Below are 24167 nucleotides of genomic sequence, written 5' to 3'. Positions count from 1 at the left end.
AACACAATAATGCTGAAATAGACATTGGATGAATAAAGAGTAGTCCTAATGATTCATATTTGATTCACACTTGTCATTTGTAAGTTATAAAAATATATAATATGTGCAAATATTAGTTTTTGGTCATCTGGTGTCATCCTGTGCACAAAGATTAGTTTCTGTCGTTAGCCCTCTTTAATAAGTTAAGTATACGCTGGTAAGCAAAGTGGATTAAAACTTCAAAAGCCTTTCACGCAGACGCACAGAAAGCACAGAAAGCACACACACACACACACACACACACACACACACACACACACACACACACACACACACACACACACACACACACACACACACACACACACTGCTACTTGCAAACCCTTTTCAGTCAGCATACTTGCCATGCCTGCGTGCCTGGTGGATGCAGCACATCCTGGCTATGGTGTCTATGGGATATGTTACATGTATATTTTGACAGACAGACATGGGAAACTATAACAGCTCCACAGTGGAGGAACTACAAGCGTGTGAGAGTCATCAGTGGTACAGAAAGTTCATGACCGAGTGCCCGTCCGGACTTCTCACCTTCTACGAGTTCAAGCAGTTTTTTGGCCTGAGGAATCTGTCGGACACATCAAACGCCTACATCGAGACCATGTTCACGACGTTTGACATGAATGACGTAAGAAAATTACTAATCAGTATAATGATTCTAATGTTGCTACATCAGCAAAGAGGAATCTTTATATGTGGCATGTTAGTTGCTTTTCATCAATGCTGAAGTGAAGTGCTTATTATGTTTTATTAACATTTTCATTGATACATTGCACAAAATTTTTAAAAGGAAGCTGATTTTTTTTAAGTACATATCTTGTGAAAATGTTAGTATGATTATGCCAAATATCAAACTTCTAATAAACCAGTAATAGCACAAAAAAATGCTGCATCTACTGTTTCAAAAAATATATATTATAATTCATCATCAATCATCCCGATTCTAATCAAAATATATGTATTTATTTAGAAAAGAGGGAGGGTTTAGGAACAAAAAAGGAAATAATAGTCCAACAAAGATTTTAAAAAAATGCACCTACAGTACCACTGGTCTTCATCAGGGTGACTAACTAGTCGTAAGTGCATTTTTTGTCTGTTGTATCAATATATGTTTATTTGCATATACGTAAGGTTTCCACCACTAATGGGCTATTTTCTGTCTATATTGGATAAGGCAAACTTAAGCAGAACTATGTAAGCAAAAAAATGGAGCTAAATTGAATTCAGCTCCATTTCCTGCCCCAGTGTTATTTCACCAGAGAAAAGTTGCTTGTGTTATTTCTGCTCATAGAAAATCTGTTGTGGTCTTATTCTATTAGAGAGGGAGCTTATCCCACCAACACCACTTACCCAGCTGACCTACAATCGTAAACAAAGCAGGTGCAGCCTCTTAATGCACACATGGGAACTGGAGGCCGATGGATGCTTGGTTATCGGGACATTTTCTCTCCTCTTTCAAACATAAACAGATCATTTTTTTGTAGCTGTGACTGCATCACTTCTGGAGTTATAGATCAACTTAGCCAAATAAGCATTTAAAGAAATTCAAAAAATATGTGGGCAACAGGCAAAAATAGCCTATTAATGTGTGTGACAGTATAATACTGCTGCTCATCTGAGTCTTTTCCCCCTGCAGGATGGTTACATTGACTTCATGGAGTATGTGGCTGCTCTGAGTCTGGTGCTGAAAGGAGGAGTGCAGCAGAAGCTCCGCTGGTATTTCAAACTGTATGATATCGATGGGAGTGGCTGCATCGACCGTGAGGAGCTGCTCCAGATTATTAAGGTACTGATAATGAGCCTCCATGTCAGGTCAGAGCTTGACGAGGGGCTTAGTGGGAGATCGTGGAAAATCCCACAGGACTGTCCTGAGACAACCTGCCGAGACCACTCAGCTCTCAGGGAGATGCCCCGGCTCAGGCACAAAGCAGGGGAAATCTCACCTGAGGCTCAGACCAGACTGGGACCTGAGGCACACAGCTGACATTTAACTGACATCTGCTGGTCGATGAGTGCAACAATACACCAGTCAGCTTTTAACTTCTCTTTTTGTGTCATGTTTAGTCCATTCGAGCGATCAATGGAATTCCTCAGGAGATGTCCGCAGAGGACTTTGCCAACATGGTGTTTATCAAGATTGACATCAATGGAGACGGTAAGACCCCAAGACTCCAACAATATATCACCAGCACTGTGATTGACTGAGAGTTTGTGATTTGGACAGCAGAAAACTGATCTTCACATGAGATTTTTTTAAACTAAACAAGTTTAAACTGAAGGACTGGTGCTGAGTGTGTATGTTTGTGTGTTTTCCAGGTCAGCTGTCCTATGATGAGTTCATAGAGGGGGTCCTGAATGACGAAATGCTCCTGAAGACGCTGACGGAGAGTCTGGACCTGACACACATAGTCCAAAAGATTCAAGGAGAGATTAGGGCCAGCATTTAGGACTTCCAACTGTTTACAGACTTTTACATGACTGTGCCACAGCAGAATGAGTGAAGATGTGGGTTCAGGATCATCCACAAATAATCAAAGTACGACACCAGCTGAACTGTTCTGGTGTTTCATCACACATTCATGGACCTGCACAAGACTTCAAGCCCAGATATTACATTTCCCTTCAATGTCCCGACACAAACTTTAAAATGCAAAGTATATGACCAAATACGCCATATGATTAAAACATGAGGAGATATTCACAGCCAAAAACAAACACGGTATCAGGTGCATGAAGTTAACAACATATTCTGGGCATCTTCTATTAAACCCCAGCTGAAATGAAACACCATGATTTCTGTCCAACGTCCATTAAGTGATTTATATCCATCAACCTGTTGCATGTTGTTTAACAGTAAATACAGGATGAACTATCTGCAGCATTCTGAGACGCTAACTCACCTGATTGTAATGTTTTATATAAAGTCGACTGTTATCCTTCTTTTGAACCAACACAGAGAAGTATGTACTTTTGTAAAGCCTTCCCAGAAAAGCTGTTTTATATTTTTGAACAGGTCTGATAGGATGTAGTCACTGAGCACTAGCTGTAATATATATTTTAAAATGTTTGTCAACATCACCTCAGATTTCTTACTTTAATGTTAGATCATAAGGCAGATTAAATCAGGAAATAAAGCTTATTTACAGTTCCTCATTGTAGGAGTCGGCCTTGTTCGCACCAATTCCTCAAACAGTCAGAGTGCGTGTGTGTGTTTTCGATTTTGACCTCAAATTGTACCTGTAGATTACTCATCTGGCCTTATTGTTGTACAGTATTGTTTTACTTTGCTCTGCTTCCTTGTATTTTCCGAGGCCAACTGAGGGGATTTCCCAATAAAACGTCTGATATTATTGCGACAAAGCAGAAAAAATTATGTTTATTGTTAGTATATAATTACTTTGAATATGTAGTGTGAAACAAAAATATACTTTTACTTCATTTTCACATTTGAAGACCCCCTGCGCACATCGCACACATCCCTAGAGATGCTAATAAGACAAAGCCTTTGATGCTACAGGCAGTTGGCACCAAATTGTCTATGGACACACAACAACACACCCACCTCATCCCAGAATGCAAAACATTAACATCACAAACACACTTGCACACACACACGCACGGCAACAGGCTCATTTAGCATAGTACACCGAAACCAGGAAAAAGCAGAGGCGCGTATGCACGGAGGGATGGATGGATGGAAGGACCAATGCATGGATGGATGGATGGATTGGTGTGGACACACTCTGAAGCGGTTAGTAGTTTCAGGGAGTGGCTCACTAGTGACGGGATCATAACAAACCGTTCACAGGCTCTTGTAGTGAAAGCTTTGTTCCTGTAAACTGGCAAGACATGCACACACTGGGTTATAGAGTCTAGACGTAGGCCAATTAAGATAAACCCTATAGTATTTGCTTTTAAACATATTTCTGTTAAACATAAATAAGATAAAATAGGTAGAATATTAAAAAAATTCGCTAATTATTAATTCTATGAACAGAGTAAATTGAAATTTAAAGAAATGTGAATTACACCACCATCAAAAGTATGAACAGTAAAAGCCTCCTTATTAACGGTCTAATCGCTTCATTGATTCATCTATTATGAGGAAAATAAATGTAAATAAAATACATTTGTTATTTTAGTCCTAAATTTCCTCTGCATCTGGTAATTGAACAAAAAACACTATACAATGCTGTTTATAAAAAAATTGCTACAGTTGTGAACAGAGGCCAAATAAATGCGATACCTGAAGTTTCAGATTATAGAGAGAGGCTATACGGCCAAAGTTATATCAATAGAAAAAAATATATATACATATTAATCTGAAGGTAGATCAATTATGTTTTAAACCTTACACAATGCACAGGCAGTATATTCCTTTGCATTGGTATTGATGAAAAATATATTGCGATCATTATTAATAGCCTATTGTACCCCCCCCACACACACACACACTTGTTTCAGCCCATTCACTGAGATCAAGTTCAATTAATAATTTAAAAAAATAAAAAGTGCTCATTAGTATAATAAGAATGAATGATGAAGCTTTATTTATTCAGCACTTTAAGTACACTGACGTACACAAAGACATAAGAAATCTAGTTAAAAGCCATATTATAAAAATGAGTCTTTCAAGGAGATTAAAAAGAGGACAAGGAGGTAGCTTGTTTGTTCCCAGTGGAAGATATGAATATATATTTATGATTATTCTATATAGATATTGATTCACCTATATTTACAACCCTTATATAAGTCAGGCTCATCTTGTTTTTGTCTTCATTATTTTTATTAAATTGTTTGTGTTAAATGATGAAATGAGACGCTGCTGTTAAAAAAAAAAACCGTGTCATGTGTCCACGTGCTTCTGAAGAGTAAGGTGTGTCACCGGAGTGACGTCACGGCCGTACCTGAGTTTCGGTGGGGAAAAGGGGGAAGGACCGAGCCGAGTGGAAAAAACATCCCAGTCCGCGCGCTGGTTCCACACAGACACTGGTTCCTCTGGTTTGTTGTTGGTCTCCAGTCGGGCCTCGTCGAAGTGATTATCGGTGATCGATGACGGTGAGCGGCACGGAGGACGCGCACGGTTTCTATATCCCGAGCGGTGTGCGCGTAGGGCCGAGAGGGAGCGAGCTCTCCCACTTCCTGGTTCTCCACAGGTATGTCTGTCGGTGGTTGGTTTCCTGCTTTGTTTTTTTGAACTTTTTCGGATCGATCTTCTTGTTATTCTCACATTGAAAACTTCAAATAACAAACCGGCACCAAACTGTAAACAGCGATGAAGTCATGGCAGCTTTAAAAATGTTTGGTGGGTCGGGACCTGCAGGACTTCTGGGTGAACACCTCTGCAGCAGTGGTTGTTAACTGTCCCTGACAGCTGGGGACAAACACCCAGAGCTGAGCTGCACTCTCCGGCTTTCAGACATGTCGGTGACCCCTCGGCGCGTGCGCCTGAAGCCCTGGCTGGTGGCGCAGGTGGACAGCGGCCGATACCCGGGGCTGGGCTGGATCGACCGTGAGGCCATGCGCTTCAGGATCCCATGGAAACACGCCACACGACACACACCCCAGCATGAGGATGAAGACACCATATTCAAGGTGAAGACGGTTTGCACTCTGTGGATGTCATGGGAGGGGGGTGAATTTACTTTGTTTACTCTGAGTCAGAACATGTAAATATGCTCCTCTGGTACTGCCACACGAACAGGGAGGGACAGGTCTCATAAGCTTTTAGTCCTAACTGTTAAGAAAGGTCATGCATCATAAATATACTTTAAAAAAACATACAATCTATTTCTGAAGTGACATGTACAACATATGTACTTACTTGTCCACCTCATCTTAACTTGTCTACCGATGTAACAAGGGAATTTCTTGGTGTGTGGATCAATAAAGTTTGATCTTATCTGATCCTATCGCTGTAGCAAAAAGATCTTCAACACATTTCTGGATCAGAACCACCATTTTAAACCGACACGTGCGCAAACTGGTCAAGTCCCGGATTCAGACCCACTGGGAGATGGAATAGTATTCATATTAACATCGTCCAGGCTGGAAATAAATTTCAGCACTCTGTGATAGACAAATAAACTCACTGGTGGCATAATAGTGAACAGCTTTAAGCAGCACTCCTCTCTCCTCTCAGATTTCCATGGCTGTGTGCCCAAATGTACGTCAAACAAAAGCTCTTTTAAGCTTCTTTTAAAAAAACACATCCGCTTAAAGTTAAAAAAACACTTTGTGTGTGTGTGTAGGCATCCAGCTGTTTTAGATTTATGTTTATTATGTAGGCAAACTGCTGTTTGACTTAATAAATATATATAGAGAGACCTTTTTTATATCAATACCCACAACAGTTATAGAAGACAAGAAAATTGATGTGTGTATGTATATAATTTTAATAATGGCGAACACTTTTTAACTTTTACATCAGGTAATATATTGAACATGCATTGTGGGGGGGAAAAGTCTCCCTTAAATGTTTTGTAACTCCAGGTATAGCTTTAAATACTACCCAAGTCTATGAACTTTAATCATTGCCCATTAACTTTAATCCTACGCATAATCACCATATTTTACAAAAACAATACACCCACGGATACTGTGTAGAAATATACAATCACCGGATTGTGATTGTGAAACCTGTTCAAATGATCCTCCAGGCGTGGGCTGTGGAGACCGGGAAGTTCCAGGAGGGAGTTGACGAACCTGATCCTGCGAAGTGGAAAGCCCAGCTGCGATGTGCGCTGAACAAAAGCCGGGAATTCAACCTCTTCTACGACGGCACCAAAGAGGTCCCCATGAATCCCCTGAAGATATATGACGTCTGCGACATCCCACAGCCGCTCAGCAACCAAGGTACATGAGGGCTGCGGGAATATCGGTGGATTTCTTCATGCTCAGTGATTCATTACATATTTAGTTTTATTTTATATTCACTCCACGTGTTTTTTTTCTGTCACTCAACAGGATCCTCAGACGCTGGTTCCTGGACTCCACATGACGATGATGGTGGTGAGGAAGATATTCCAGATACACCTGAATCTCTCCCTCCATACCCATCCAATGGTGACTGAATTATTTTTGTCGTGCAATAAAAAAGCAAAGCAAAGTGATGCAGTGTAATTGCATTAAATAAACAATGAATTATTTTCTCTTTATAGGCCCCAGCCCGTCTCCCCTCATCATGTGGTCTCCTAAGGACCCAGATTCGCCCATGCAGTCTATGAGTGATCCAAACGAAGGCTGGCCCAAAGAGGAGCCGGTGAAGATGTGGCCTAAAGAGGAGCCTGTGGATGTGGAGATGCAACCCACACCCCTGGCAGACATGCCCCCCGCTCCTCTGCCTGGTCCCATCCTGCAGCCCTCTCCTCTAACCGAGGCCTTGTTTGCCTCCCCAGAAACATGGATTAGTTCCCTCCCAAGTAAGTATGGATTCAAAAAAAGGCAGAAATCCATTGATCTCAAAAGACAGTTCACATAAAAGCACCAACACATTTTCTTTTTCATGTGTCGTCGAGTATCAAATACATTTTTTATTTGTAAAGCCCATAATCACAGTTTGCTTCAAAGGGCTTAAAAACCCGTGAAGGGTGCGACCTCCTCTGTCCTTAACCCTCTACTATAGGGTGAGGGGAAAACTACAAGAAACTTTTTAACTGTAGAGAAAGTGAGGGATCCTTCTCCCAGGATGGACAGTTAGTGGACTCAGGTGGTTTTAGTGCAGTAGGCTGAGGTGTCCGGGTACCTGCTGTAGCAAGTGTAGTCTTAAAAAAGATAAAACCGGTCAATTTTTCAATATTTTTATATTATCATTATTATTATTAGCAAATTTAGTGACAAGACCACAACCAACAACGTGCTCATTAATCTCTCTCTCAATATGAACTGTCTGATCCATCCTTTCCTTCTACGGAGGCGTGAGTCCTCCTGCAGCGACCGCAGTTACGTTTGCGACCCGGCTCTTTGCTGCGTATATTTCCCCCCATTTTCTCTCTCCCTATTTCACATGTGAACTGTCCTGAAAATAAAGGTAAAATTCTAAAAAGTATTCCTGAAAATAAATGGATATCTAAGAAAAAATATTTCCTAATTTGAGACAGTATAGTTTTGACGTTTCTCCAACAGCAGTAAATGGAGCATTTGTTGGGAACTATTTAAAGCATATATCAGTATTTACAGCAGCAGAGGAATCGTGTTTGTGAGATCAACTCAAAATAAACCACAGCATCCATGTATATAGTTCAGGAGAATGTGACCCAGTGCATTGATATGTCTTATTTATGCTTATTTTAAAAACAATTTGCCCATCTAAAAACATTTTAATATCTCTGGGAGATTTCAATTTTGTGGTCTTAGGTGAAATGACGCTTTAAATCGAAGCATAACTTTACCTGCACATGAAACATGATTTTAACCATCTTTTCTGTGCTTGTCGCTGACGCAGTGACAGACCTGGAGGTCCAGTTTCTGTACCGAGGGAAGGAGATGTGTCCCACGCTGAACATCAGTAACCCCCAGGGCTGCAGGCTGTTCTACGGAGACCTCGGCCCCATGGTCAACCAGGAGGAGCTGTTCGGGCCCGTGAACCTGGAGCAGCTCCGCTTCCCGACCACCGAGCACATCACCAACGACAAGCAGAGGGTCTTCACCAACCGCCTGCTGGACGTGATGGACAGGGGTCTCATCCTGGAGGTCAGCGGCCACGACATCTACGCAGTGCGACTCTGCCAGTGTAAGGTGTACTGGTCCGGACCCTGCGCTCCAAATCCAACTGCACCGAATCTTATAGAGCGACAGAGGAGGGTCAAACTGTTCTGCCTGGAGTCTTTTCTCAGCGGTAAGCAGAATATTCACTGTACCGTTGCTTAATGAATCTTTGCAGCCCTTCTCTTCTTGGTAAATGAAATATACTGTCGGAATTGACTAATTTTAGGGAATATTGTTTCCATGCTGTGTAGGTGTGATAGCTCAGCAGCGTGGCCAGACACCAAGCCCCCCACAGTTTGAAATCAACCTCTGTTTTGGAGAGGAGTGGCCTGATGGAAGACCCAAAGAGAGAAAGCTTATCATGGTGCAGGTGAGAAATGTTGACGTCTTTTGTTTTAAGATTATTTGTGATAATCAACAGATGATGATGATAATAACTAATTTCACAGGGCCTGTTTGAACACCTTACAATGCATAATTAATAAATTAATACCACAGGCCAGTAAATCTGATACCTGTGCATCATCAAACCTTATTTGCAAAAACAGTAAACTGCGTTTCGAGTCCAATTCAAAGCAGCAAATTCTCACACTGAAGAATCTGCAACTGAAGAATGTTTCTTTATTTTTAAGATTACTGAAGCTGTATATGAGTTGTTAATACAGTTGCAGATTCATTTTGTGTTGTCTCTAACTTATTGACTTGTTTATCTTTACATTTTTATAGTCCCTCTTCTGTGACTAATCGGTTTGTATGTCTGCAGGTAATTCCAGTGGTGGCCCGCATGATAAGCGAGATGTTTTCAGGGGACAACACGCGCTCCTTTGACAGCGGCAGCGTTCGCCTGCAGATCTCCATCCCAGATATCAAAGACAACATAGTGACCCACCTGAAGCAGCTGTACTGTCTGCTGCAGACCCACCAGGGTCAGGATGGCTGGGGCTTGCCCCCTGGGTCTGGTCTGAATATCACCCAGGCCCTGCAGGCACAGTGAAGCAGCAAACACTGTCTATATATAAATATATATCTTGTTCATTCAAACTGCTACTAAGAGTTACCTGTTGGTGGCAAAGAAGTACTTATTTGTAATCTTATTTAGACGTATGCATTTGCTTTTCAGCTTTTCTCTCGTATGACTGTGCTGCTACAATGCTTCTCTGTACATAAAGGCCTGTGTTATTCGGCGCTGTGTGTGTGTGCGCAGGAAGCGTGGACAGATGTGGTGACTGCACGGGCCAAAGTCCTGCTCGTTGCAAGGGAACATTTAACACAGTTAATGAGTTACAGAAATTGCCCTGTGCCATATTTATCCAAAACAGGAGAGTGATACTCTCCAGGGGTGTTTCATGTCATTCATGAAACGGGGCAGAAAGCCACACTGACCTTTCTATATGTTTTGAATCGACGCATGTATCAAGGGATTTGCATGTTTTGGAGAAATTTGGGCAAATGTAGATGAATTAGTCCAGGGGTTTCCAGCTGTTTTAGATCCCAGTATCCTGTGTGCACAAGGAAGTTTTAACAAATGACAATGAAAGAAAACTTCTTCCTGGCAGTTTCTGTCTTGAGTCATTTTATTTTTCCAGTTATATTGTAGGATAGTAGGTTATTCATATCATTGATTTTTAAGAAATGAACTGTATCCTGGCAGCCATTTAACTACACAACGTTCAGCTATAGGAATCTGTTTTAACATGGATGCCACTGCACTTTGAGGTACTGAATTCTGTTGTATGGCTAGTTGAATGTAAGTGCATTGATCCTGTGATTGTAGGTTTATTTTATCAATAAAAATGACAAAATATCCATTTGGGTTTGCGACTTAATGCATTAATTACAAACTTTTGCTTCGATTAATACAAGAATTGTTTTTTGTTAACTTTTGTTACAACATGAATTCTCAAAGAGCCCTTAAATTTTGGTTGTAGCTACATTCTAGAATATTGTTTGTTCACATTTGTGCTGCAGGATTACATCACTCAGTTTGTTGCAGCTCTTTGCCCTCTGACTATGCTATTGTGACATGACTGACCTCCAGTGGTTTGGTTGAACAGCATCACATGCAAAAGTGTGCAAAGCATTGACAGCACATCAAGCTCAGTTTAAACTAAACGTGGCGTTTGGGTCTGGAGCAGTGCTTGTGGACACCGCTCTTTCTCGTGTTCTCAGCAACACGCCGGTTGACTTTGAAGTTGAATGCGGCACTTGTTAGGAAAATGAGCCGACAGACAGATCTGAACAAACCTGCTTATTCATGCTGTCATCTGTTTTCGTTGTTACAGACGAACCTAAGCTTCAGACCTCACAGGGCAATGACATTAACTAGTACACCACTCAGAAGAGCGTATACCTCAGTGAAGGCCCAACAGTCCCACGTTTAAATTCACAACATCTGGAATTTTATTTAGATCAGATCCAAATTGCCCGCTCTCATTAATGTCAGTCTTCTAAACATGCCTGAACTTTAAAAACAATTATCCATGAATTCAAGCAAATGTTGAACACTGCTCCATCTAATGCGAAAGAACGAGAAAGAATATTTGACCTGATACAGATCCACACCAAAATTGAAAGGGGTCCATCCCAGTAAGCATCAATACCAGCAAAGCACTCCTTCACCTTTGTCAAAGCCAGGTAGAAGCCACAGCAGCGCCCATGTCAGACAGGCGTCTCCTGGCAACAGCAAGAGACTGGCAGCTGAAAGTCGAACTAGCGAGACAGTTAAGTTCCCAGACACCATCGCAGTGACCACGCTCAGGCCAGACATCGTGTCGTGTGGATCAAGCAGGGCGATCCACAGACTCACAGAGGCTACTTAAACACAAGCTGGGGGCTGATCACCCCCACCTGGGTCACCGGGCCGAGGGGGACTGATGTTGAAAGACCCCGATGAACCCAGTTTACTTTACTGATGTTGCATCGAGAGAGGTGTGTTAAAACCTGACTCATACCTAATCACTCCACCAAAATTTGCTGATATGTAGTTTTTGTGTAATCCTGATATATACAAACAAACACCTATGAAAATAACCTTGTCTATAAAGACTTAAAATTTCCCCTAGGAGACAATAAAGTCTTAAGTCTTGTGAGGGGCAAAAATAGGTTCCCTTGGCGTTTTAGTCATTTGAAATATCTTCCATTTGAAAGATGCTTAGGGTTAGCATTAAACAAACGAAGTCTGTGATGTGGTTAAGCGCTTTTGGGAGGTGGGATGACCTGAGGTCTATTTTTGTTTTGCAGAACAGTAAAACACGAGGGGGTGTGATCATTAGGGAAGGAACTGTTTCAGTTTTAGGGTTAACATGTTGATAGGGTACATAAATTCTTATTTATAGTCGTGGAAACCTTCAAGCTTTTCCCGGTGATTTCCTCTTTATCAGTTAACCTTTGCTCGGGCAGGATGCTCTAAATACGTCACACCCTCAACTGAGCCGGCTATAAATCGTCGTTCTGATCGCTTTGCTACTGACAGTGGACTTCGTCCTTCTGCTTTATGAGGAAGTCTTGGGTGAACATGGAGTCGACTGGTCAACGGGATTAAAATATCAGCTGCATTTGTACTAAAGCGTCAATAACAGAGACGGAAGTAAACATTCGGCTGCCAGACATCACAGGTAAGAACATTTGTCACATCACAGTGAACTGAAAACTCCATGTCTTCCTTATCTCTGTCAATAAACTGTGGTGAGGACACCTACGACGTCTCATTTAACTCAACTTTAATTTTAAATCTAAGTTCACATTACCATAATATTATCCATATTCGTTATATGAATAGTGACAGTTTTAATTCAGATAAAAGTCTTAACTGTGTTAAATTTATATTTTACAGTTTGAAATCTGTCGTTTTATTATTTTCTAAAATATAATTTTCCTATGTTCACACACATTTGTCAGCAAACCGTCTTTAAAATATGCAAACTCTTGAAATATTCTAAAAGTGCCATAAAGCTGTCGCTGTGAGGATGATCACGTATTGCCAGGCGATCGTATCTGATCGACTCATTTATTCATTTATTGCTGATGTTTGGACAAATGCATGTTTACCGTCTAAACTAAAGTTACATAAAAGTCTTTCAGCTCAAGCAGGAAAACAGTTTTGGAGTAGAAATGATAAGATTAACACTGATATAGATAAAATGTAGTATACTATGAAATATAGATTTTTTTCTCAGAGGAAAATATATGACTTAGCTCATACCACATTTATGATACATATATAAAACATGTCATATGATACTGCAGGCGAAGCTCAGCACTGAGGATGTTCAGGAGTTACAGTCCCTTTGGTAACGACACCAGCAGCTATGCAGGATCAATCCAGTCTAAGTATGTGATTGATTGAATGATTGATTGATTGATTGAATGATTGATTGATTGAATGTTGTTGTTATTTATTGGTGTAAATTGCTTGGCTTTTTTCTGACAGCGGTTATTCCAGTACTGTGGATGAGGTGTCGTCACAGGCCTCAAACGTGTCCAGGCCCAGTGCAAAGTCAATTTACTGTGAGTTCACGCTGCTGTGTTCAACTTAACAAGTGGTTTCACCTGTTCGGTCTAATGGTATGAATATTACAGAGCTCTGCTTTCTGTTCCAACAGTGCAGAGGAAGGTGTACGCAGTGTCTGTAAACAAGATGATGAACAGATTTCAGTACAAAGTGGAGGTATCGTACGTAATGTTCTCATATAATGAAAAATAGATGATTCATAGATAGATAGATAGATAGATAGACAGATAGATAGATAGATAGATAGATAGATAGATAGATAGATAGATAGATGTAGCTTATAGATGCTGAAATGTGAAATTCCTGTATTACAGCAAAATTGTAGTAGCATATATATATGTTGTGTGTGTGTGTGTGTGTGTGTGTGTCACAGCACCTGTTCACCTGTGACCTGGATGGGAGGGAGTTGAGAAGCATAGCGGACTGTGTGGAGCGTCTGAAGCTGCTGGACGGGATGGGTCGTGTGTGGGGTCAGAACATGCTGCTGGAGGTGCGAGGAGTCAACCTGCTGTTCACCGACACAGACACCAAGGTGAGGAGCATGAAAGCAAAGGGCAGAGGTTCTCACTGACTTATATGTCAACAGGAAATAAGGGCACCACATGGATTAATGAGTATGAACCAATGGTAGCAGGAGAATTAATCAAGAAACTTTTGTGCCTCTAGAGAACTGATGTTGATGCTCTTTTCATACAATCATTTTGTGATATTTATAAAGAAATTATTCGTGTGAATAGTTTATCTGCACGCGTTTAACCAATTTTCTATATGTGGTTACTCGATTGATGTTGGTGTTTCCTTCGATGTAAGTTCCATTTGAATTTATTTGATATGTATAGCAGTGGCACGATTGTTGTTTGCATTCATTTTGTTTTGTTTTTTTTCACATGGAAATGAATGTAAAGCAGCCAACACAGAGAAAAACCTATTCATTTGGAAGCATGTGTGTTTATTAGAAGATATACTGCTGTGCTTTATCCAGGAGGAGCTGGAGTGCATAGCTCTCAGTGACGTCGTGGAGCTGAAGGCAGTGCTGAACGCTTGCATCTTCAACTCCCTGCTCACTGTGTCAGTTCAGCACGGGAGAAAGACCACCACTGTCTTCATGTTCCAGTGTGAGGACGTCAGGGTGAGAACAAAGACATGTACATTACCTTTAATAATGTAAATCAATAAGTGAGTTCATGTTTTTATTTTTATTTATAGGCTGACTATGTCCAAAACGATCTGACACAGGCACTGTCACGCAGGAAAGAGAATCCAAGCATCTAGTAAGAACCTTCAGAAAACGTCACTGAACACATGCTGCACACTCGCTGCTTTGTTGATTTGTGCTTCTCCCACTTTTTTGAAAGCAGCAGTTCAGGAGTTACAGCCGCCCACGAAGGAGAGAATAAATATCATAATGCTCCAAAAGCCTCTCAGGAGGAGATCTATGAACCTGAGCTGCGCCAGGAGGAGGAAGAGGAGGAGGAGGAGGAGGAGGAAGCCTCACCTTTCAAAGAGGAAGTACCGTTACCACAGCTCTCCAGCGCTGAGGAGGGTCCTCCACGTCCGTACACAGAGGTGGACAGGAGTGTGGTTAGTGCTCTTCATGTACACGTGAAATGGGAAAGCTATATTTGTTCTATGAAAACATGTTTAAAACTAGAATTAACACTCTTTGCCGGACTGCTTCTGCAAAACGGTTCAGTCAAAGGTTTACCACTGAAATCTAATCAGAGTCCAAGTTTGAAGTAATTCCCTAATGACAGATTTAAGATATTATGTTCAAGAGGCAATAATCTTGTTTTTTTTAAGTCTCAGTCTCAGTGACCTTGACCTTTAACCTTTGACCAGCAAAATCTGAGTGAATGTTTGTTCCAAGAATGGACAACCTGAAAACATAATATCAGTGTGCTGAACCTGTCGGAATTTTCAAGATCAGTGAATCATTCTCTATGAAATGAAGGGAAATATTATGCCACCTGTAGTAGTAGCAGCAGTAATAGTAGTAGTACTATTTTTGCAAAGTATATATGAATATATAAGGACAATATATACTCTTTCTTTCTTTCCAGGATATTTTAAATCATATTCTAAGTAACATTGAAATCTTCATGGGAAAAGTCTCTGCAGTCGTGGCTAAAAATGCTAAGAAAAAGAAGAAGAAGAAAAAAGGAAAAGGTAATTTTATCAAATACACATTGAATCTCAAAGTCAGCATGTTTACATTATGATCCACCACTCATCTTTCAACATTCAACATTTTTGATTTGTCCCAGTCATGGACGGTATGCCTCCTGCAGAAGAATTTGCAGAGTGTCTCCATAAGATCAAAAGTGGTTTCAACATTCTGGTGCGTGTCGTTTATCATATTTACATACAGCCACCATACATGTTGCATTCATCACGTGTATATTCCTGGTCTCTCTGTGATGTACTGTATGTGTACATGTTGTATTTTTCAGGGGGAGCTCAATGGCGAGATCAGCAATCCCAGCGCTCCCGAATTTGTTCACACCCTCTTCTCCTCATTAGCATTTGTAAGTCAATGCGTCTCCTATATCAGAATTACAAGTGTGTGTGTGTGTGTGTGTGTGTGTGTGTGTGTGTGTGTGTGTGTGTGTGTGTGTGGGGGTCCGGCCTACAGCCTACAGGGTTCAGCCCCCGGGCCTACAGCCGGACCTGGGGTATCATGTGGGGCTTGAAATGTCTCTTTGCCGCCTCTGGGTCGTACGTTCTAGGTGGCACTCTGTCCGAGTTTTCCCCAGTGTGCAGACGCCTGTGGTGTGTGGTTGTGTACTTCGGACAACCCTCTAGTCTCGTCTGAAGTGTGGCACACATGTCGGTGAGCTCCTGGCTGCGGAAGGATGGACGCCGCACTATCCACCCAGACCCCCCCTCAAACGTGCCGTCCTCCTCATCCGACATCATGTCGATGGTGGTGCCCCTCCAGAACTCCAGGTCATCTGCCACCAGGACACTCTGCCTCGCTTCGAGCAGCTGTAGACACAATCAGTACAATCAGCACAGTGCAATGACACAACGCCCCTCCAAGTGTAACTGAACCAGCCAATGACTCCAATCGTACCCTTTTCCTTCTCTGTCGACTCCGGGCTGTGCTTTTCAATGCGGCTGCCTGATCCACAAGGTCCGGTTGGCTGTAGCGGAAGTTCCTTCGCAACGTCTCGTAATACGTCTTACATGCAGCTGGAAAACAACATGAGTGTGTTAGAGATAAACCGGAAATAGCCTCGCTAATTCACTGTAGGAAGATCCAGTGTTAAATAAAAAAATAAAAAAAACACTATTACCACACAGTTACTTACATATTATGACGTCATGTTCCACACAGCGCAAGCCCGGAGTTGCAGCGAGAGCTTCGACCAGATGTTCAGTGACTGCCTCGTTGTGTGCGGAGCTCAGGCTGCGAGGACACAACGAGGAAACGGATCAGATCAAGTCAACTTACAGATCAGACTTGACACAGCACTGTACCTCTGTTGTTGTTTTAAATCTCACCCTTGCTCCGGCTCGTAGCGCCTGCCATTCGACTCAGAGTTGTGAACACGACGCACAGTTTCCTGTTAAAAAAAACAACGAGAAAAGAAAGTGACTCAACGGGTTGGAGCAGTTTGAACACACTTGAACGGGCACTACTTCTGCTCAGGCACTCGCTGCTCTCTCCTTCTTCTTCCACCAACTTGTCCCACAGTTGTTTACACCCTATTCAGATCTGCTAGTTTCACAGCTTAGCAGTTTAGCAATGGCTTCTCTCTTTCGCTCGGCTCTTACCGCGATCTTGGGGTTGTGCGCCCGTCTTTTCCGCTTCGACTCCTGCACACTGGGTTCGGAGTTGACTTTGCATTCCACCGCAGTCATCCTCTCCTCCAGGGCCAGCAGCGTGATGTTCACCTCGTCCAGCTTCTGGTTTAAGTCGGCAGCGAACTCAGTCATCTGGCGAGACAAGCCACCCAACGCGTCCAGCACCCGCCGGTCTCTGGGCTCCGGACTGTCGCCTCGAGCTCCAAGCCGTCCGTTGCGCGGTGGAGTCACCGGAGAGCGGCGGGAGACGCGTCTTCCGGGCATCGCGCCGATTCAACCCGTGTCCCCAACAACAAGGGCCGGTCAGACTTTTAAACGTCTGTGTTTGTGGATCATATGCTCTTGTCTCTGCGAGGTCCTCCACGTGACCGTGAGCTCCCATGTGATTGGACGAGCCCCCTAACGCGATGACGTAGACGACTGACGTGGCATGTCCAGGAAGCATATTTTAAGGTTCAGTGTGTAGAATTTAGTGACATCTAGTGGTGAAGTTGCATGCTGCCCCCCATCCCCTTCCAAACATGAGAGAGAACCTGTGGCAGCCTTCAGTTTTCATAAAAACTCAAAAGGTGTTTAGTTTGTCCATTTTGGACTACTGTCAAAAACATGGAGGCCTTAATATACAGTATTTATAAATAAAGGGCTCGTTCTAGGGTAAAGAACAACAATTTGTGTAATTAAATGATTACACACTAGTGAAAACATCACTAGGATTATTTTATATTCAATGTTGTTCTATAGATCCCTTTCACCTAAATCGTACACACTGGACCTTTAAGATGCAACAGAAATCACACATCTTTATTTGATAGATAGATGGATTTCCGTTTGAGTTACTGTGATGCCATCAGATTTGTCGTCATAGATCCAATGCACAACCTTCTCCTTGGTACAGAAAGACATGTACAGAAGTAGATTTTAAACAACGAAGAGCCTTGATGAACTTCAAACTAGAGCGGAGAACATCAAAGTACCTTGTGAGGTTGGAAGGATTCCCCATTTAAGCAACACAAGTGAAAAGTAGACTGTAGTCATGCCACTCTGCACAGTGGTTGAGATTTAGGATAGTGTTCACAGGAAAGACTGAAGAGTTGGGTTTTCAGTCCAGTCCAGGGAAACAGACTCACCGACCCTCATTGGAGAGTATTAAAATAAAATGTTGAGTTCTATGTATTTTTTTTTTCATTATAGCACACTTACTTACATAGGGGAAATCTATTCAAGCTACAATTTTTGATTTTATATTTATATTAAGCCTGATGTACTTATACCAGAGATTTTCTTAAAATGGAGTTAGTACCTTTTAGAAAAAGGTGTAACCGCTGCACCACTGGTGAGTGAAACTATCCTGATTTTCATTTGTAAAGCTCACAGTTTAGTCATTTACATGTGAAAGCCTCCCCTAGACCTCGGAGCAGGGGGGTCAACTGCCAAGCTTCTCAGGCTTGTAAAACTGCCAGAAACTGGAACCTGCGCTGCCTGCAAATTCCTGTGAACAGTCGTTACCCTGCACTTCCACAGCAATTTACAGTACTGTTTACTGATGAAAATCCCACTTTTATTACAGTGGTTCTTTATAATTCATGGATTTTCTTTATGTTAGAAAGACATCATGGTTCATTAAATCCTACGTTGTGCCCATTTCTGCATGTATTTTGGTAAACGTGCAGGCTTGAAACGATCCCACGGGACAGGACGTGCACACAGCAGCGACCACACTGCACTTACTTTCATCAGAACTAATAGATTATCATTGGTCCTTGCAGGTAATATCTCACTGTCCTGAGGATCTGCCGCAGACCATAGTGGCTCCACTGCTGACGCCTCAGTGTATCCGACTCATGAGCGAGGAGGCGTCCCCAGAGGAGGACCAGCTGTGGCAGTCCCTGGGCGATGCCTGGAACATCCCCAGGTGGGAAGCGATAAGATCTGTCTAAGATCTATCAGACTGCTGTATGTGTGTGTATGATATGGTGCCAGGATGATAATCAGGTATGATTTTGACTTATTATGTCAGCACCAAATGGCCAGAGGATGACGAGGACATCCCCACATACACTCTGAAGTTCTTTGATGGCTGGCAGCCTCCTGAAGTATCTACAGCGCCTGCACTCTGTGAACCTGTGAGCAGACAGGAGAGTCCGTATCCTGCACCCAGCCAGCTACATTACACACAGGTACATTAAACACACACACACATACACAGCAGATGAACATTTGTCACCTGGCTTACACTGGCACATTTACAGAATTGGGGATTTGTGTTTTGTTCCATAGATAAATAACAGAAAATAAATTTAAGAAGTAAATAACAATAAAAATATTTTCCTTTTTTCTGTGTAGGCTCCAGTCAACTGGAAGCCACAACCTCGCCCTCAAAAAGCGCGGTATGTACAAGCACACAGAGTCTTTTTTTTAGCATTGTGGGGACATTTTAAAGCCATTTTATCTTTTTGATGTTTTTTGGTTTTCAGCTCAGGTGAACCTAAACCACGTCACTTGCAAGTTATGTCCGACTTCATTGCAAGAAACCACAGAGAGCTCACCGTCACTAAAGGGGAAGTAGTTGAGGTGAGCCTCAGTGACATGAACCAACTACTTTGTATTATTCTCCTACTCTCATTCTGTAATTTAATAACTGTGATCCTTCAGTAACCAGGCTGGTCTGTTTTCTGTCTGTCCACAGCTGCTGGACATGTCGAAGCAGTGGTGGAAAGTGAGGAACAGCAGAGGAGAGGAGGGATTTGTTCCTAATAATGTGTTGGAGGGTCATGATGATGAACAACCTAACGAGGTACAAGAACAGCACGGCCCAACTTCAACTTAGTGTTATGGAAAACCTCAGACACCTCCAGCATTTCCCCACATTTAGAAGGACGTGACTCTCAGTAGCTCTTCACTAAGGTGGCCCCGAGAGCTCAACGCACTGCAACTTAAGAAAACACATGCAAGTAGACAAATCACAAGCAAAGTAAGAAATCATCTTCATCAATTTGACAACACAAGTTGTGCGTAATGTGTTGTTTTGTGTTGTCAAATTGATGAAGATGTTTTCTTACTTGTATGTGTTTTCTAAAGTTGCAGTGCGTTGAGCTCCCAGGGCCACTCCTCTACCACTGACAGTCAGTTCAAACTGCACTGCAGTAAATACGGAGGTTACTCTTCACACAGTGTGATTGTGTGTAATTCTATGATGACTCAGTATCAATTATGGAAGTAGATAGATACTACTATCTTGTATGCAGTACATATACTTGATACTTAATGATTTTGACCTTTTGGCTGAGAGTAAATTAGACTGGAAAAGTCACAGCTACAGCAACAACAACAACAACAACATCAATAACAATAATAATAATAACTAGGGCTACGTTGTAGCACTAACGGGCCCGAGCACACGCATTTTGAAGCCTGTTGCGGTTAGTGGAGAGAGCGATCAATGACCAAGCGCACGTCTCCGCGTTGCATGCGTTTCAGTACAAAAGTAACTTAAAAGTAACTAAAAGTACAAAAGTAACTAAAAAGTAACTAAAAGTACAAAAGTAACTAAAAAGTAACTAAAAGTACGAAAGTAACTAAAAAGTAACTAAAAGTATAAAAGTAACTAAAAGTAACTAAAAGTACAAAAGTAACTAAAAGTAACTAAAAGTACAAAAGTAACTAAAAAGTAACTAAAAGTACAAAAGTAACTAAAAGTAACTAAAGTAAGTAACTAAAAACAAAAGTAACTAAAAGTAACTAAAAGTACAAAAGTAACTAAAAAGTAACTAAAAGTACAAAAGTAACTAAAAAGTAACTAAAAGTACAAAAGTAACTTAAAAGTAACTAAAACTACAAAAGTAACTAAAAAGTAACTAAAAGTACAAAAGTAACTAAAAAGTAACTAAAAGTACAAAAGTAACTAAAAAGTAACTAAAAGTACGAAAGACAAAAGTAACTAAAAAGTAACTAAAACTACAAAAGTAACTAAAAGTAACTAAAAGTACAAAGTAACTAAAAAGTAACTAAAAGTACAAAGTAACTTAAAAGTAACTAAAAGTACAAAAGTAACTAAAAAGTAACTAAAAGTAACTAAAAAGTAACTAAAAGTACAAAAGTAACTAAAAGTACAAAAGTAACTAAAAGTAACTAAAAGTAACTAAAAGTACAAAAGTAACTAAAAAGTAACTAAAAGTACAAAAGTAACTAAAAGTACAAAGTAACTAAAAGTAACTAAAAGTACAAAAGTAACTAAAAAGTAACTAAAAGTACAAAGAACTAAACAAAGTAACTAAAGTAACTAAAAATCAAAAAAAAAGTACAAGTAACTAAAAGTACGAAAGTAACTAAAAGTACGAAAGTAACTAAAAGTAACTAAAGTAACGAAAAGTAACTAAAAGTACGAAAGTAACAAAAAGTAACAAAGTAACGAAAAGTACGAAAGTAACGAAAAGTTACGAAAAGTAACAAAGTAACTAAAAGTAACAAAGTAACTAAAAGTAACGAAAAGCTACAAAGTAACGACAAGTAACGAAAAGTTACAAAGTAACGAAAAGTAACGAAAAGTAACTAAAGTAACTAAAAGTAACGAAAAGTAACGAAAAGTTACGTAAAGTAACGTAAAGTAACGTAAGGTAGGTGGCGCTATGACCCTGAACTAATATTAATATATGGATGTGTTCAGGTCAGGAACAGGGCTTCCTGTTGCTTTTTTCCCATTGCACCTCTGACCTTTTTTGTTTGTCTTGTCATGATACACCTGGGCTACGATTTTTGTGAAGATCGGTGAAAGCTAACTGAGGGGCTTTTCCTTAGATGGCGCTGTTGAGCCATTTTTCCACGCCCATTTCAAATTACTCCAGAATACAATTACTTTTTGGGGTTTTGAATTCCCTGCAAACTTTGGTAACAATTTGAGCATGTCTAGGCCCTGAAAAAGCCCCAAAAGGGAAATACAAATCCTTCGAAATACAATAGGGCCTCCCACCGGAGGTGCTCGGGCCCTAATAAACTCAAATTGTTTTCTCAGGAAACTGGAGGCTCTCCTGTACTGACAAAGAGGTCCAAGCCTGCAGAGGTGAAAGCCTGGCTGGAAGACAAAGGCTTCAGTAGAATGTAAGTACCCAATCGTTACATTTAAAAATAAACTAATTTAGATGATCATTACATGAAGATCACAGTAGATTTGGTTTATGTCTTGTAATTATATGAAACTATACTGAGGGTTAACAGTTGTTATCTTTCAGTGACGTCCATCAGCCTTTTAACATACATGTATGAGTGAATTTGTGAATGTGATGATGTGTGCTGAACATATCTATATCTGTTTATCCTCACTCACTGGGATGAACAGTCACACAGAGTGAACACTAAAAGAAATGCACGTGTAGTGACACGTTTAGTAGATCTTGTTTTAGGGTGTGAGTGATTTAAATACATAAAATTAAACCCATACATAAATATATATATATATATATATATATATTGACAAACAATCTATTTAATTAAATCAGTCTTTTGATTTATTGACAATAACATGGGGCGAACAGGGACCGGGCGGAATGGCTCCGTGACGTGTGCGTTTTGTACATCGCGGGAAGGATAAACACGTCACATCTTGTGTCTGTCACGCATTACGGTCCACGCCATCAAGTGCAGACCACACGGTGAAAAGATAATGTAAATCGAATTAAAGTTGTAAAACAAGGCTTACCTCCTTTTGGCAGTAGGTGGTGCTATCCCTATCACTATATACAGACTAATAGATCTAGCTTTTTTTCTGGCTAGCAAGTATATACTTAATATACTGATTGCTATGCATTTGAAAATATGCCTTTGATTTTCATTATCCAGAGTGTTAGTATGGCTGGTAGCAATCATTTCAGACTTACGGTTGGAGATACTGGATGACGAACCGGATGAGGAAAATGAGGAGGCAATTCTTGGTCTTGATTCTGAGTCCGAAATCTCTGATGCTGCAGAAGATGAAATAAATGTTCATCGTGTATGATGACTTTTAGGAGCCCAGTGAGGAAGTGGCGACAATGAAAAATGCGAAAAAGGTGGCAGATGACACTATAATTCTAGAGGCAAGTGAGCGGGAATCAGAACTCAAACAGGAGAATATGCTAAATCAAAATCTGGAGATCTTTGAATTGCTGGTACAGGAGAAGAGTTTCAATGTTGACCTCAATATCCAGCTCTGCGAAACAAAGAAGACTCTGCTGAGTTTACAGACGGACTGGAGAAAACTTCAGGAGAGATACAATGAGGTCAAAGCAAAGCTGACGGCTTGAACATACTTGAAAACTCACCAAACTTTGTTGGTGCCAGGGACTTTTCTTCTTTGACCAGTCATGATACACGTGTGTACCGAATTTCATGAAGATCGGTTTAACCAGACGGAATTGCTGCGTTTTAGGGGGCACTGCTGAGCCATTTTGCCACGCCCATTTCCATTTCCAAGTTTGGTGAGTTTTCGAGTTTGTTCAAGCTGTCAAAAATGCGATTTATTTTCCTGAATAATCCAACAAAAGGCAATAGGGCCTTATTAGAAATAGATAAAGTCCCAGTTTTAGTTATAATTATTTTTATTGCATCTGGTAAAGTTAAGTTTATGAATACTTGCCCTGCTGAAATCAAGCCGATTATCGATTAAGCCCTTATCTCTTGTAGCACTGTGCGCTGTCTGGGCGGGCTGAGCGGCTCCATGCTGCTTGGGATGAGCAGAGAGGAGCTGAAGACCGTGTGTCCAGAGGAAGGAGGACGAGTCTTCTTCCAGCTACAAGCTGTCAAGTCCACACTGGCTGTAAGTTACACATCACAGAGCAGACTCAGGTCTGTCTGGAGATTTATTATCATCATTTTAATGGTAAATTCTGGTGTAAACACAGATGCTGTCTCTGTTTGTGTCTATGTTTCCACTCTGTAGGCTGCCAGTTAAAGTGAGAGCTACAAGACGACATTGAAGAAAGACAAGGATTCATGGAGCTAAACATCTCCCCAGTGGTTTGATAGGTAGTGACTTATATGTCATTTTAAAAGGTAAACTAATAGAGTTGTGTGGTGTGAGTCAGAAATAGTTGACATGTTATTTAATTAGTACATTTGATTGAAAGTGTAAATAAAA

At 41.0% G+C, this 24167-nt stretch overlaps 4 protein-coding genes across 4 annotated transcripts; 3 read left to right on the top strand and 1 right to left on the bottom strand.

The window, feature by feature from the left end:
* Positions 1 to 447: 447 nt before the first annotated feature.
* Positions 448 to 3264, top strand: si:ch211-103a14.5 (guanylyl cyclase-activating protein 1). Its single transcript, XM_035153059.2, has 4 exons — positions 448 to 664; positions 1673 to 1822; positions 2101 to 2191; positions 2353 to 3264. Exons 1-4 carry the CDS (start codon positions 467 to 469, stop codon positions 2481 to 2483), a joined length of 570 nt encoding a protein of 189 aa, XP_035008950.1. The 5' UTR covers positions 448 to 466; the 3' UTR covers positions 2484 to 3264.
* Positions 3265 to 4922: 1658 nt separating this feature from the next.
* Positions 4923 to 10548, top strand: irf6 (interferon regulatory factor 6). Its single transcript, XM_035153058.2, has 8 exons — positions 4923 to 5192; positions 5456 to 5631; positions 6696 to 6891; positions 7003 to 7101; positions 7197 to 7457; positions 8480 to 8872; positions 8994 to 9112; positions 9506 to 10548. The coding sequence occupies exons 2-8, from the start codon at positions 5458 to 5460 to the stop codon at positions 9734 to 9736; spliced, it is 1473 nt and encodes a 490-aa protein (XP_035008949.1). The 5' UTR covers positions 4923 to 5192; positions 5456 to 5457; the 3' UTR covers positions 9737 to 10548.
* A 2458-nt stretch (positions 10549 to 13006) lies between these two features.
* eps8l3a (EPS8-like 3a) lies at positions 13007 to 24148 on the top strand. Its single transcript, XM_047339264.1, has 18 exons — positions 13007 to 13071; positions 13172 to 13248; positions 13344 to 13408; positions 13626 to 13784; positions 14235 to 14381; positions 14459 to 14523; positions 14608 to 14833; positions 15313 to 15418; positions 15517 to 15590; positions 15703 to 15777; positions 18826 to 18971; positions 19077 to 19236; positions 19403 to 19446; positions 19534 to 19630; positions 19746 to 19853; positions 22068 to 22153; positions 23714 to 23846; positions 23970 to 24148. Exons 1-18 carry the CDS (start codon positions 13007 to 13009, stop codon positions 23979 to 23981), a joined length of 1845 nt encoding a protein of 614 aa, XP_047195220.1. The 3' UTR covers positions 23982 to 24148.
* Positions 15905 to 17429, bottom strand: LOC118104465 (uncharacterized protein C14orf93). Its single transcript, XM_035151358.2, has 5 exons — positions 17030 to 17429; positions 16757 to 16818; positions 16564 to 16661; positions 16326 to 16444; positions 15905 to 16237 (listed from the first exon to the last, which is right to left on the bottom strand). The coding sequence occupies exons 1-5, from the start codon at positions 17321 to 17323 to the stop codon at positions 15908 to 15910; spliced, it is 903 nt and encodes a 300-aa protein (XP_035007249.1). The 5' UTR covers positions 17324 to 17429; the 3' UTR covers positions 15905 to 15907.
* Positions 24149 to 24167: the final 19 nt, after the last annotated feature.

Source organism: Hippoglossus stenolepis, chromosome 3 (assembly GCF_022539355.2).
Source record: "Hippoglossus stenolepis isolate QCI-W04-F060 chromosome 3, HSTE1.2, whole genome shotgun sequence".
Taxonomy (NCBI): domain Eukaryota; kingdom Metazoa; phylum Chordata; class Actinopteri; order Pleuronectiformes; family Pleuronectidae; genus Hippoglossus; species Hippoglossus stenolepis.
Note: the sequence above shows the minus strand (reverse complement) of the source record. Positions and strands in the feature narration are given on the sequence as shown.